Raw genomic sequence first — 12,271 nt, 5'->3', positions numbered from 1 at the left:
CGACGTTATTCTGGGACTGGCTGTCAAACGTCAACGAAACGGGTTGCTGCAGAAGGTTTCCACAATCTGTTGAAAGTGACGTCTTTTTGTGCATGAGAAAGCTAGGTACAGAGCATTTTGATTGCGGCGTATGTATGCGCTCAGCCATACCAATCTCTTAGTCTAGTTAGTAGTACTTTTCGTGATCAGTTATCGTCTGGAGTTCTCAACCTCCGACAGCCCTTAGAACAGCGCCGCTAGCAGGGGCTTCAGCGACCTGCCCTGAGGTTAGCCCCTGGCCCCTTACTAGGTAGGGGGCCTGAGGACGATAGCTTGGGAGAGCGCGAACGTCCAATTACCTAAGGAGTCGGGCCCAAGGTTTCTGAGGCTGGACTGGGCTGGGCTGGGCTTGGAAAAAGAAACCAGTCCTGAGCCGGAACAAGGCAAGGCAAGGACAGGAAAAAGGAACGAGCATACACCTCCTCTTCATCTTGTCACCATCCCATCACCTTTCTTTTCTTTGCTGGCCGCCCTTTAACTACGTTCTCTTTTACTTACTGGTTTAACTCTCCAATTGTGCGCTCCCTACCTAGTACCTACCGTGCTTAGCTATCTTTCTCGCGACCACTTTCTCCTAATTCCCTTTTCCACGATCGAAACCCGTATCCTCTCACCCCTGTCCTTCCATCCCTTCATTTGGCTCCTTTGTACAGTACTGCGTAACGCGACCAACCTGCCGACCGTGCCGATTTCACTTTGGATAACGCTCGACACTACCTATTCACTGGCTAGGCGACGGAATTAACAAGACTCTGAATGGGAGGCTGAGCTGGGTTCGACCTTTCGCGCAACCGTTGCCTTAATTTCGATCAGGACTTCCTGTAAAGTCGTCTCTAGGTAGACGACTGCTAACGACACCATTACTCAACATTGCCATCGCTATGGCCACGAAATCCGATGACGATGGCTTCTCAGCGCCACATAATTCCCGTTCCGAAGCGGCCCGGCCGCCGAGCATAATTTCTTCTCGAATGACAGACATCGCGAGTGAGGACGGGGACGGGCCAGAGTTACAAAAGAACAGAATGAGCATTCCTCGAAGTGCGGACATGGGTTCCCGGCCTGATACTGCAAGAACGGGAGCGTCTTCCAGGGGTCCATGGCAGGGCCAGTCTTTGCGTAACAAGACATATCTTTCTGGCGTACAAGCGAAGAGAGGGAGTGTCGAGAGTTCGACTGCCGGTTCGACAAGTCAAGCGCCGAGTTTATCAAGCAGGAGCCATGTTCCATCGTTGCAGTCGCATGCTTTTTTCAGACCCATGAGCTCGCAGAAACTACAGGCGCAAAGAGGAGGATCGCATCGCCCATCTACAATGAGTCAAATGTCGCCAGCGTCTCCTACCTCGCCAACGTCACCAACATCGCCAACGTCACAACAAAGATTCGATGAGCACGGCGAAGCTAGTGGTAGTCAAACACGGCAAAGTATCATATCGAACCCCATTGCGCAGCTGCAGCGTCAAACAAGCAATGACGATAACATGCGATCTCCACCATCCCGGGGCACGGAAATGACGGAACAAGAAACTTTGGACAGAATAACAGCGAATACGAGCCCTAGCCATGGCCATTATCCTGCAGGGAGTTTGACTGATAGTGTTCGTCCTCTTCAACAAGGCAAGACTTCCGATACAGGTCACTTTCAGCATAACATCATTGTGGACAAGAGTTATAAGGACCTACACAACCTGCCCAGCCCGATTAAATCTCCACGGTCGTTTCGATCAAGCTTCCTTATGCCGGGTCGAAGTAACGAAGGCCAGCAAAGTCAAAATCGCAGCACCGAAGGAGCTGAGAAACTCTCTTCGTCCGCATCTTCACCACAGTTCAGACCTGTAGACTCTCATACTGAGCGTCATCCCCGGGTCCCTCATAAGCCAAGTCAGAAATCAGATCTCGGACGTGTTTATCAGTATTTCGATGGCAACACAGTATTCTGTCTTGGTGGTCGCTGGCAAAACACAAGAGGGAGACCTGTTAATATTGCGACTGGTATCTTTGTCATAATTCCTTGCGCTCTGTTCTTTGGTTTTGAAGCACCTTGGTTATGGAAGCAGGTATCGCCTGCGATACCTATTGTTTTTGCATACCTTGCGTATATATGTTTCTCTTCCTTCATCCACGCCTCTGTCACGGACCCTGGGGTAAGTCTTATATCTCGTCACAGCAGGATGCTCGTTGACTAATATTTGTTAGATTCTTCCGCGAAATCTTCACCAGTTTCCCCCTGTCGACGACAACGACGACCCTCTCCAACTTAGCCCGCCCACGACAGATTGGGCATTGATAAAATCCGCGGAATCATCAACAGCCGCCATGGAAGTTCCGGTTAAGCACTGTAGAACATGCAATATCTGGCGGCCACCCCGTGCCCACCACTGTCGCTTATGCGATAACTGTATCGAAACCCATGACCATCACTGCGTGTGGCTCAACAACTGTGTCGGGAAACGTAATTACCGATATTTCTTTACCTTTGTTACATCCGCAACTATCCTCGCGGCATACCTCATCGCCACTTCTCTTACACAGATACTTCTTTACAAGAATCGTGAAGGCGTCTCGTTCGGAAAAGCTATTGACCACTTCCGAGTTCCTTTTGCGTTGGTATTTCTTGGGTTTATCTCCTTCCTTTATCCTGCTGCTTTGATGGGATATCACGTCTTCCTCATGGCGCGAGGCGAAACGACCAGAGAGTACATGAACTCACACAAGTTTGCTAAGAAGGAGCGTTTCCGGGCATTCTCTCAAGCCAACATGTTGAAGAACTTTGTTGTCGTTCTATGCCGCCCTCGACAACCCACGTATTATCAGTTCAAAGCGCATTATCATGAAGGCGACCAACGCCTAGGCATTCGACGAGACAAGCGGCCGAGATCGAGCTCTCAGGGATTGGAAATGCACGACGTCGTCCCTGGAAGTTCTGGTTTCCAAGGTCCAGTGGCTCTGAGAAGTGAACACAGTCATTAGCTGATGCACTGAGGTGGGATTTTACTCTTGCATTGTAGTTGTATTTTATTTTTCTCAAGATGGCGCAGCTTCTGGGAAGTATTCATCATGTGAGGCGGTCAGGATGATATGATGCCTGTTTCTTTCTTCTCTTATTATACCCCCTACCTACCTTATGTTAACTAGTCGACTATATTTCACGCATTCATTCCCCTTTTGTTTTTAGCAAAGACTCTGGAAAAGTCGGTAACTCGTGGTATGGCCACCGACTTGCGGGCGTTGAACGGGCATTGACTGGGAAGACGAGCCTTGGCTTTGATACACATCAGAGACTTTATTTAGATACCACAGTCAGTTTAAGCCACTAGATCCATTCACTTTTCTTACAACCTGTTTTTACTTTACATGGAGTGATGGCTAGAACTTTGATCGAATTAATCAGGTAGACCGTACCTAGTCACCGACAAAATAGGAAATGTACTTAATTTGCCTCTGGATCGGTAACTCTGAATCGCATATTGAGAGTCTGAGAGTCCACTAATTGATTACCCAGAATGCACGTGGAAATAAACAAGGATACATACATCTAGTTAGGTAGTGGGGCGGAGTCTCCGAGTGGATGGCGATAAGACAACCGCCGCTAGCGATAAGAAAAATTTCAAACCGAAATTTAGTAGTTAGTGCGCCCAACCTATGAAAGTCGCTTTGTTTTACCTAACATCCATCGTAAGCAGCGGTTTTTCTACGCTCGCTACCTATTTTTCCCTCAAGGGCCTCGTTGGTTTTTGTTGTTCCTTTTCCCTCCTTCTTATTCCTACTGTCCTCTCCTGGAACAGTGCCTAATACTCAACGAGGCCCATTGATCGTATATATTTGTTTGCTTATACGAAGACAACCGTAGACGATGCCTCACCCCGTTACGCCGCCGTCGCAGGACCCGACGATGGTATCTAATGAGGCCCCGCCCCCGCCATCTCAGGAAACCATCAACGACCTCCTCAACACAATCTTCACTGCAAAGACCTCGGCCGCTTCGATCGATGCATGCTATGGCCTCTGCGAGATTATCCTCTCTTCGGTTGGCGTTGCCGGCTTGAACGAGTACGGCATCATTGCCGAGATCAAGAAGGCTGCCGCTGATAAGAAGTCGGGTCTTCGTCGCGAGTCCAGTCAGAACCTTCTAGGTGCCGTCTTTGAGCGTTTCCTTCCTCGGCAGCCTGTCAGCGAGGTCGTTCTGCTCCTCCAGGATGGCGGTCTTGTCGGCTGCGCTCTTGATGCTCTCTCTGATAAGGGCGCTGTCGTCCGTGAGGCTGCACAGTATGGCCTCGATGCCGCTTTTGGCATCCTGAGCCCCGAGGCTCTTGTCGCTGGTCTCCTTCCTGCTCTTACCGAGTACCTTTCCAAGAAGACCGGAAAGTGGCAGGGAACCGTTGGCGCCTACAAGCTTCTTCAGAAGATGGCTGATAAGGCTCAAATTTCTATTGGAGGCACCAAAGAGGAGGCCCTTGAGAAGGATGTCCTCCGCGAGGCCATGGGTGCAAAGCTCGCTGGCTTGATCCCCGTGGTCGAGAATGGCATGCATGACTTGAAGGCCGAGGTCGAGAAGCAAGCCGTCCACACTATGAACTCTCTCACTACCCTTCTCTCCAACGACGATGTTGCTCCTCGTATCCCTCTTCTTATCGATACCATGCAGCACCCTTCGTCTCAGACTCTCCAGAAGGCTATTCACGCTCTGTCTCAAACCACCTTCGTCGCCATCGTTACCTCACCCGTCCTGGCTCTTCTGACCCCTTTCCTCGAGCGATCTCTTAACAACCCCACCACTGCCCAGGAGGTTCTCCGACAGACTGTAGTTATCGTCGAAAACTTGACAAAGCTGGTCCACGACCCCATCGAGGCCCGAACATTCTTACCCAAGCTGATCCCTGGCGTCAAGAGCGTTTGCGACCGAGCCTCGCTCCCTGAGGTCCGTGAGATCGCTGAACGCGCCCTCGCCACTATGGAGAAGGCTATGGGTGACGACAAGGATGTCGTCGCTCGTACCGCAGGAGACGACGTAGCCAAGATTCTTGATGAGCAGATCAAGGTCAACGGCGGCCTTACTGGAAGCCTGGACCTCTGGAAGCAGGCTCGTCCCTATATTTCTGACATGGTCGCCATTGATGTCAATTACCGGTTCGTCAATCGCATCTCTGGAAGAATTGCCCCCTACGTCAAGAGTTTCGTGAAGGATGCCGAGGCTCCTCAAAAGATTGCCGACACTATTCAGCAGCACTATGTAGACGAGGACCACCGCCGGTACGGGGTTCCTGAGAAGGAGGACGACGGTGAGGTCGAAATTGTCAACGCCGATTTCTCTCTCGCCTATGGTGGTATGCTGCTCTTGTCACACACCAACCTGCGACTCCTCAAGGGTCACCGATATGGTCTTTGCGGCCGCAACGGTGCTGGAAAGTCTACCCTCATGCGAAGCATTGCTAATGGCAAGCTCGAGGGATTCCCTCCTCAAGATGTTCTCCGTACCTGCTATGTTGAGCACAACCAGGGCGAAGACGCTGACATCAGCATTCTTGAGTTCGTTGCTAAGGACCCTGAGATTGCTACTCAAGGCCGTGAGCGTATCTCTGAGGTTTTGGCCGAGTTCGGCTTCACTGCTGGCCCCGAGGGTCGTCAGGCTGAGAGAGTTGGTTCCCTTTCTGGAGGTTGGAAGATGAAGCTGGCTCTGGCCCGAGCTATGCTCCAGCGTGCCGACGTTCTACTTCTGGACGAACCTACTAACCATCTTGATGTTGCCAACATCGCTTGGCTCGAGAACTACCTCAAGTCTCATCCCGATATCACCAGTCTCATTGTTTCTCACGACTCCGGATTCCTGGACAATGTTACGACTGATATTTACCATTACGAGCCTAACAAGAAGCTGGCTTGTTATAAGGGTAACCTGGCTAATTTCGTCAAGATTCGCCCGGAGGCAAAGAGCTACTACACACTCTCCGCCTCTACGGTCCAATTCAAGTTCCCTCCTCCTGGTATCCTGACTGGTGTCAAGTCGCAGACTCGCGCTATTATCCGCATGTCCAACGTCTCATACGCTTATCCCGGTGCGACGAAGCCGTCACTGCAGGAAGTCTCTTGTCAGTTGAGTCTGTCTTCTCGTGTTGCTATCATTGGCCCCAACGGTGCTGGCAAGTCGACTCTTATCAAGCTCCTTACCGGCGAGACTATCCCTACCACCGGAAAAGTTGAGAAGCACCCTAACCTCCGTATTGGTTATATCAAGCAGCACGCTCTAGAGCACGTTGAGATGCATTTGGAGAAGACCCCTAATCAGTATCTTCAGTGGCGTTACCAGCACGGTGACGACCGTGAGGTTCACATGAAGCAGACTCGTGTTCTGTCAGATGCCGATCGCGCTCAGATGGAGAAGTGGGTTGATTTGAAGGATGGAAAGTCTCCACGCCAGATTGAGTCTCTGGTTGGTCGTTCAAAGTACAAGAAGACCTTCCAATACGAAGTGTAAGTTCCCTTTATGTTTTATCACAAAGCTCATGACTAACTTCTAACAGTAAGTGGCGAGGTCTCCTGCCCAAGAACAACACCATGATCTCTCGTGAGACCCTTACCGAGCTTGGATTCGACAAGCTCGTCCAGGAATTTGACGATCACGAGGCTTCCCGAGAGGGTCTCGGCTACCGTGAGCTTCAGCCTAAGGTCATCTCCAAGCACTTTGAAGATCTCGGACTCGACCCCGAGATCGCCAACCACAACGAGATTGGCTCTCTTTCCGGAGGCCAGAAGGTCAAGGTTGTTATTGCTGGAGCCATGTGGAACAACCCTCATCTCCTCGTGCTTGACGAGCCTACCAACTTCTTGGATCGTGACTCCCTTGGTGGTCTTGCAGTTGCTATTCGCGACTTCAAGGGTGGAGTTATCCTGATTTCTCACAATGAAGAGTTTGTCGGTGCTCTCTGCTCTGAGCAATGGCACGTCCGTGACGGCCGTGTTGCCCTTCGAGGGAACACTGCTGTCAGTCTCGACCGCTTTGAGGACAGCCGTCCCAGCAGCGGCGTTAACAGCACTGCTGCCAGCTCCGTGGTTAGTAGCGCTGTCAATAGCGGTATCGAGGACAACTCGGATATGAAGTTCAAGGCCAGGAAGAAGAAGAAGATGACCAAGAAGGAGCTCAAGGAGCGTGAAGTCCGTCGCAGACTTCGTCACATTGAATGGCTCAACAGCCCTAAGGGTACTCCTCATCCTCCTGACACCGACGACGAGGACAACTAGAAAAGTTCATTGGATTTTTTTGCTCTTATGTGCGTTTTTGTTTTGAGACTATGCGGATATGAACAAGTCTCCACGCTGTGCGGTATCTGGCGGTTGTTAACAAAAGGAGAATGAAGGCATCACCTCATTTATATGCATGATGCGGTATCGCTATGAAGAACGAATGGAATTTACATACTTAGATAGAACTGAACGGATGGTATAGAGGCGTTGGTTTGGGATAGACGGCTTTGAATCAAATCAAACTTTCTACATATTAGCTTCCTACTGTTGTGACGATTTGTTTCGATTTTTCAACTCAACTGTTTGTTAGCTTATTGACTGAGTGAAACATAAAGGGGGAGCAAATGTCACTGTTGATATCGAGGTGATGTAATGTATGTCGATAGAAGTTTAATGTTAAGAGCAACGATGATTCGACAGTTCACTTCAATTGAACCTCTGTTTTGAATAAAGTTTCATCTGTCATTATATATACAGACAGGCTCTCAAAGCCTAGCCATGAAAACGAATGTTACTGGGTATGATCCTTCTATACTCCGTTGACTCAAGGTCTGATGAAAAGACAGTACAAAAGAAAGAAAAGGAATGGACATGCTTTTGGGACGGCATATGAGTCAGAACTACCATGAAAAGGTCATAAGGGCAGGATTCAATGCCAAGGGCAGCAGGAGGTGGCTTCCAGCGACAGTCGCCATGGGCAGGATTGCAACAAAGTCGTTGATGCGCCAATAATGAGGAATAAAGTCAGCGGTAGCCATTATGATGAGACCGACAATGGCCAGTAGAGATAATGTCATGGAGACGCGGAACTAGTGTAATTCATTAGCATGTGATTGTAGTATATGTTGATGGGGGAAACTTACCTTCTTCAAGACCTTGGGAACCTCAATGAAGAAGTTGGAGAATTCAGCCTCCTTAGACGTGGAGCCCCAGCTCATGTCAATCTCAAACATGTGTGCCAAAAGAGCCTGGCTCACGTGAAGGGAAAGGCCGCCAAGGAAAACAGCCAGCATAAGAGTCCACTTGAAGTTCTCGTAAATGGCATAGCCCAGAGTCCGCTCGCCAGAGCGATATCTCATGATAGCAAGCGCGAGGTTACCGAGTCCATTGAACACAAGGATGATAGAGAACCACACCTGCCACGAGTCAAGGTAGTACTTATCGAGATATCCATTGAACCAACCCATCAGGAAGTAATTGGCAGTGGTCATGATCCAGGCAGCTCCAATAGCATAGTAAGTGCCAATGTAAGAAACGACAGTGATCTTGGAAGTGAAGCGAATATTAGAAAAGCAGAAGCGGCGAAAGAGGGGGGTGAAAGGACCGCGCCATAACCAAGTGCGGATGGGGTTGAAGAGTAGCTCGTTGCAGCCAAATGCGTATTTTTCCCATCGAGCGAGTTCGTCATAGACGGTCAGAGACACCCCCTCCTTGAAGCCATCGCCGGCCCAAGCAGCAAGACGGATGATGTAGCCATTACACTGAAGACGAAGAGACATGTCGAAATCCTCAGATACGTGACTTTCGGACCAGAACTTGTCATAACCATCCTCATCTTGGTAAGCAACTTGCTGAATAGCAGACCAGCGAAGGATGGCATTGTGGCCGACGAAGGGAGCAACATCGCCGTTGGAGACAGTGAAACGAATAGCAGTGTAAATCAGATCAGTGAAGAAGGTGATGCCGTTCTCGAAATAGGTGTGAACAACTTGCATAACACCAGAAGAGAATTGCATGATGCCTACATCAGGAGACTGCTCCATCTCCGAGACAGAGTCAAGCAGGCAATCAGTAGGAACACGAGTATCAGAATCAATGAGAAGGATGTAGTCGCCAACGCGGATGTTTCCGTCCGCCCAAGCGCGGCCATTTTCCTCGAGAACATCTTTGAGGGCCTGCTCATAGGCAAGGGCTTCATCAGACTGGCTCCAATTGGCAGGGCGCTTGATGAGCTGTAGGCGCTCTTCGACTTTGCAAGAAATCATGAGGCCAAAGTTCATGTTTGAAGCCTTCTTGAACTTGCCCTTCCGGACAAAGCCATCCTCGCCGTGTTTGGGTCGTGCAACCCAGCCAATGCTGTTGTCGGCATAGAAGTCGATACGGGCATCACGTTCCTCTTCGCTAAGAAGCTGGAGGCCATCGTCGTTAATGAACATATTAGCAGAACCACCCTGCAGTTCATAAGTTGACATGGCCTGCTTGATGGACTTGACAGTAGGAAGAATGACGGCATTCAGACCCTCCTTGTAGACAGGACACTGGATGGTGATATGAGGCAGAGTGGCTCCCTGGAGTCTTCGTGGCGGGTGTGCTGAGTAAAACTTAGAGTTGATGGTCAATTGGCGAATTGGACCAAAGATTTGTGCCAAACAACCAACAATGACCTGGGCGAAAAAAAGAGAGAAGAATATTTGGATCGGGAAGAGAGCGACGAGACCAAGTCGCTTATAGTCGCCATCGATGGCTATCTCCACAGCCAGCTGCCTCCACGCAGCTCCCAGGGAGGCCATGACGAGGAGGAGTGTGAGGGAAACAAGGACAGCATTCTGCAGATGAACCGGTCGAGCTTCCGGCTTGATCTCGCCACTCTCTTCGTCAATCTCGTACTCCGCCGCAATAGTAGAGTCTCTCTCATCTTCGTCAACGGACTGGCCAGAGTTCCATACCAGCTCCATAAGCTCTGATTCAATGATCTTGGCTCGCGCTATCAAGTTCAGTGCATCATCATCCCAGACGACAAGAAGACCATCTGAAGCAATGAAAGCCGCGAACTGATGCTTACGAGCTCGGGGGAGGTCATTCACGGTAGGCAGAATCTGCACACGAAGGCCGTTCATCAATGGAACATCCACTGCATCAGGAGACCATTGGAGGAAGGTCTTGATGACACGAGAGTTGACAGTCATCGCACACTAAGATATATGTCAGCATTCACTCTCACCATAGGAAGACAAGTTGTACACACCTGGACATTAAGAGCCGTGCAGGCGATTGCAAAAGGAGATTGTCCCAATTGAGGCGGGCAAGCCATGTACTGGCCCCGAGACTTACGAAGAAGAACACCCTCAATTTCACCAGAGCCATCCCCGACCCAGAGTTGGGAGCATTGTTGCTGGTACAGGTAGTTAACCATAACCTCATGCTTAATGTCATCGAGAAGATTGCTGTTGCCCGATTTAGATGACGGCGCAATTGAAGGAGGGCCTGCAGTGAACTTGGGCCCAGCTGCTGAATGTAGTTCTACCACGGCAGCAGGGGGGATCTTCTCCTCGATGATTGGGGCATGAAGGGATATTGATGGACGATGGCTAGGCCTCCTGGGAGGAGGTCCTATTGGTGTCTGAGGCGGGATTTCCGCTTTGAAGTAACTGCCGATACCCATCCTGACGGTGCTTGTAGAAGATGTAGCAAACAAAAACAAGATTCTGAAAGACTGTGCGTTTGGGGACAAAGCCCGCCGTATAGTAACTCGAAGAATTGAAGAATTCGGCTAAGAACAAGAAATCTGTTCCTGAACTGTCTTGAAGATCTGTGCCGAAGCGATCCCGCGTATATGGAATTTGTGGGAAGGACTGTGTTTCAAAGACTCATAACCATGAATATCTTATTCGAAGAAAAAAGACAGGTTCAAGGAGTGGCAGGAAGTTGCACCTATTGAGCGAACGACGGAAGAAAGAACGGATAAGGGAGTGAAGGATCGAAGGATCGTAGTGAGTGAAGGTCTGAGATAAGAGGACCAAACCTCACAGAGTGCAACTACCGGTTCAATTAAACAAACTTGTCTGAGCTTCAGTGTTTAAGTTTCTGCGCCAGACTCAGACAAGGAATCGGGGACGAGCATATTAAAGTTTTCTTCTCTTGCCCAGAGGGAGAACCAGTATTCGGCGACCACGCCACTGCGGCTAGACAGCGAGACAATGAGGTCGGGCATCGCGACAGAAGCTGTACGAAGCGGATCACGGACATCCACTTGGATGACCACGACTAGACCCTAGGCAAGCCTTACAGCCAACGTCGAGCCGGACAGCCATAGGTCTAGATGGAATAGCGTGCAAGAAGCGGAGGGGTGACGATTATGTTTGAGCTGTAAAGTGTGGCTAGAGGTTCCCAGAAAGTTGGTCTTGGTGTAGGCGTGTCTCAGACTAGTCGACCGGGGTCCAGCGCATGGCACAAGAGATTGTCCCGGGTGGCTGGAAACGAGACGAGTCCATGTGGGCACAAAGCTTGTTGTTAGCATTTTGTCGTTCTGAAACCTGACCGATGCCTCATTCAGCTCGTGAATGCCCAGCCTGAATCGAGAGCCAAGCCTATTGTCTGCGATCCTCCAACAAGGGGACCGATCAATCTGGACGACCCATTTCAGGAAGTCAGAACGTAATAATGTGGAAAGTACTGCTTTTGTTGGACCGTGCCACTTGGGTCTAGAGACTTGCTGTACTGTAAGTGGCGTCTGATTCTGCGAACCGGTTGAAGCGGGAGAGCCGGAAACTGTAAACAACTCGTGGACCTGTAGGGTGACGGAAACATGAAGTTGTTGATGAACGATTCCATATCGATCCATAACCTGCCTATCATAAAGAAGTCTCTTTGTCTAGGTACAGCTGCATTTCTGATATGATGACCATCTTTTGCTTCCCACTATCATGAGTTTTGATGGTGTTGGTGTTTTGGTTGAGTGCAGTCACATTCAGCTAAGGTGGAATTGCGGATAAAGTATGTTCTGTATCAGGCCTAGAGGGATCTTGGACATAAACCAATCACACACTCGTATTTCACGATTGATACGCAAATTGGGCAAGCGGGATAGATCTGCCCCTCCCCTAGTGTCACTGTGACAGCTTCAGTGGCGTGGTGTGGCTTGTTTGTGAGCTCCGGGAAAGGGAAGGCGGCGACAATGTTTGTCAGTAGGTAGGAAATGCAGCCTAACGTGGGGGGACAAGAGCATGCGGGGCTGTACCTGCATCGGCTTGAATTGATGCAGGTGATGCAGGAA

General features: G+C 49.9%; 3 protein-coding genes across 3 annotated transcripts; 2 read left to right on the top strand and 1 right to left on the bottom strand.

Annotated features, from left to right (window-relative positions):
• Positions 1-920: 920 nt before the first annotated feature.
• Positions 921-3,009, top strand: FMAN_08986 (uncharacterized protein; the record flags this gene model as incomplete). The annotated part of the gene is made up of 2 exons (XM_041829776.1): positions 921-2,183; positions 2,236-3,009. 2 exons carry the CDS (start codon positions 921-923, stop codon positions 3,007-3,009), a joined length of 2,037 nt encoding a protein of 678 aa, XP_041680505.1.
• An 883-nt stretch (positions 3,010-3,892) lies between these two features.
• FMAN_08985 (uncharacterized protein) lies at positions 3,893-7,275 on the top strand (the record flags this gene model as incomplete). The annotated part of the gene is made up of 2 exons (XM_041829774.1): positions 3,893-6,507; positions 6,558-7,275. 2 exons carry the CDS (start codon positions 3,893-3,895, stop codon positions 7,273-7,275), a joined length of 3,333 nt encoding a protein of 1,110 aa, XP_041680504.1.
• A 623-nt stretch (positions 7,276-7,898) lies between these two features.
• FMAN_08984 (uncharacterized protein) lies at positions 7,899-10,660 on the bottom strand (the record flags this gene model as incomplete). Its single annotated transcript, XM_041829773.1, has 3 exons — positions 7,899-8,087; positions 8,142-10,190; positions 10,244-10,660. The coding sequence occupies 3 exons, from the start codon at positions 10,658-10,660 to the stop codon at positions 7,899-7,901; spliced, it is 2,655 nt and encodes an 884-aa protein (XP_041680503.1).
• Between the last annotated feature and the right edge of the window lie 1,611 nt (positions 10,661-12,271).

Source organism: Fusarium mangiferae, assembly GCF_900044065.1.
Source record: "Fusarium mangiferae strain MRC7560 genome assembly, contig: FMAN_scaffold004, whole genome shotgun sequence".
In the NCBI taxonomy this organism is placed as follows: domain Eukaryota; kingdom Fungi; phylum Ascomycota; class Sordariomycetes; order Hypocreales; family Nectriaceae; genus Fusarium; species Fusarium mangiferae.
The sequence above is the reverse complement of the archived record's forward strand: the minus strand, read 5'-3'. Positions and strand labels throughout refer to the sequence as shown.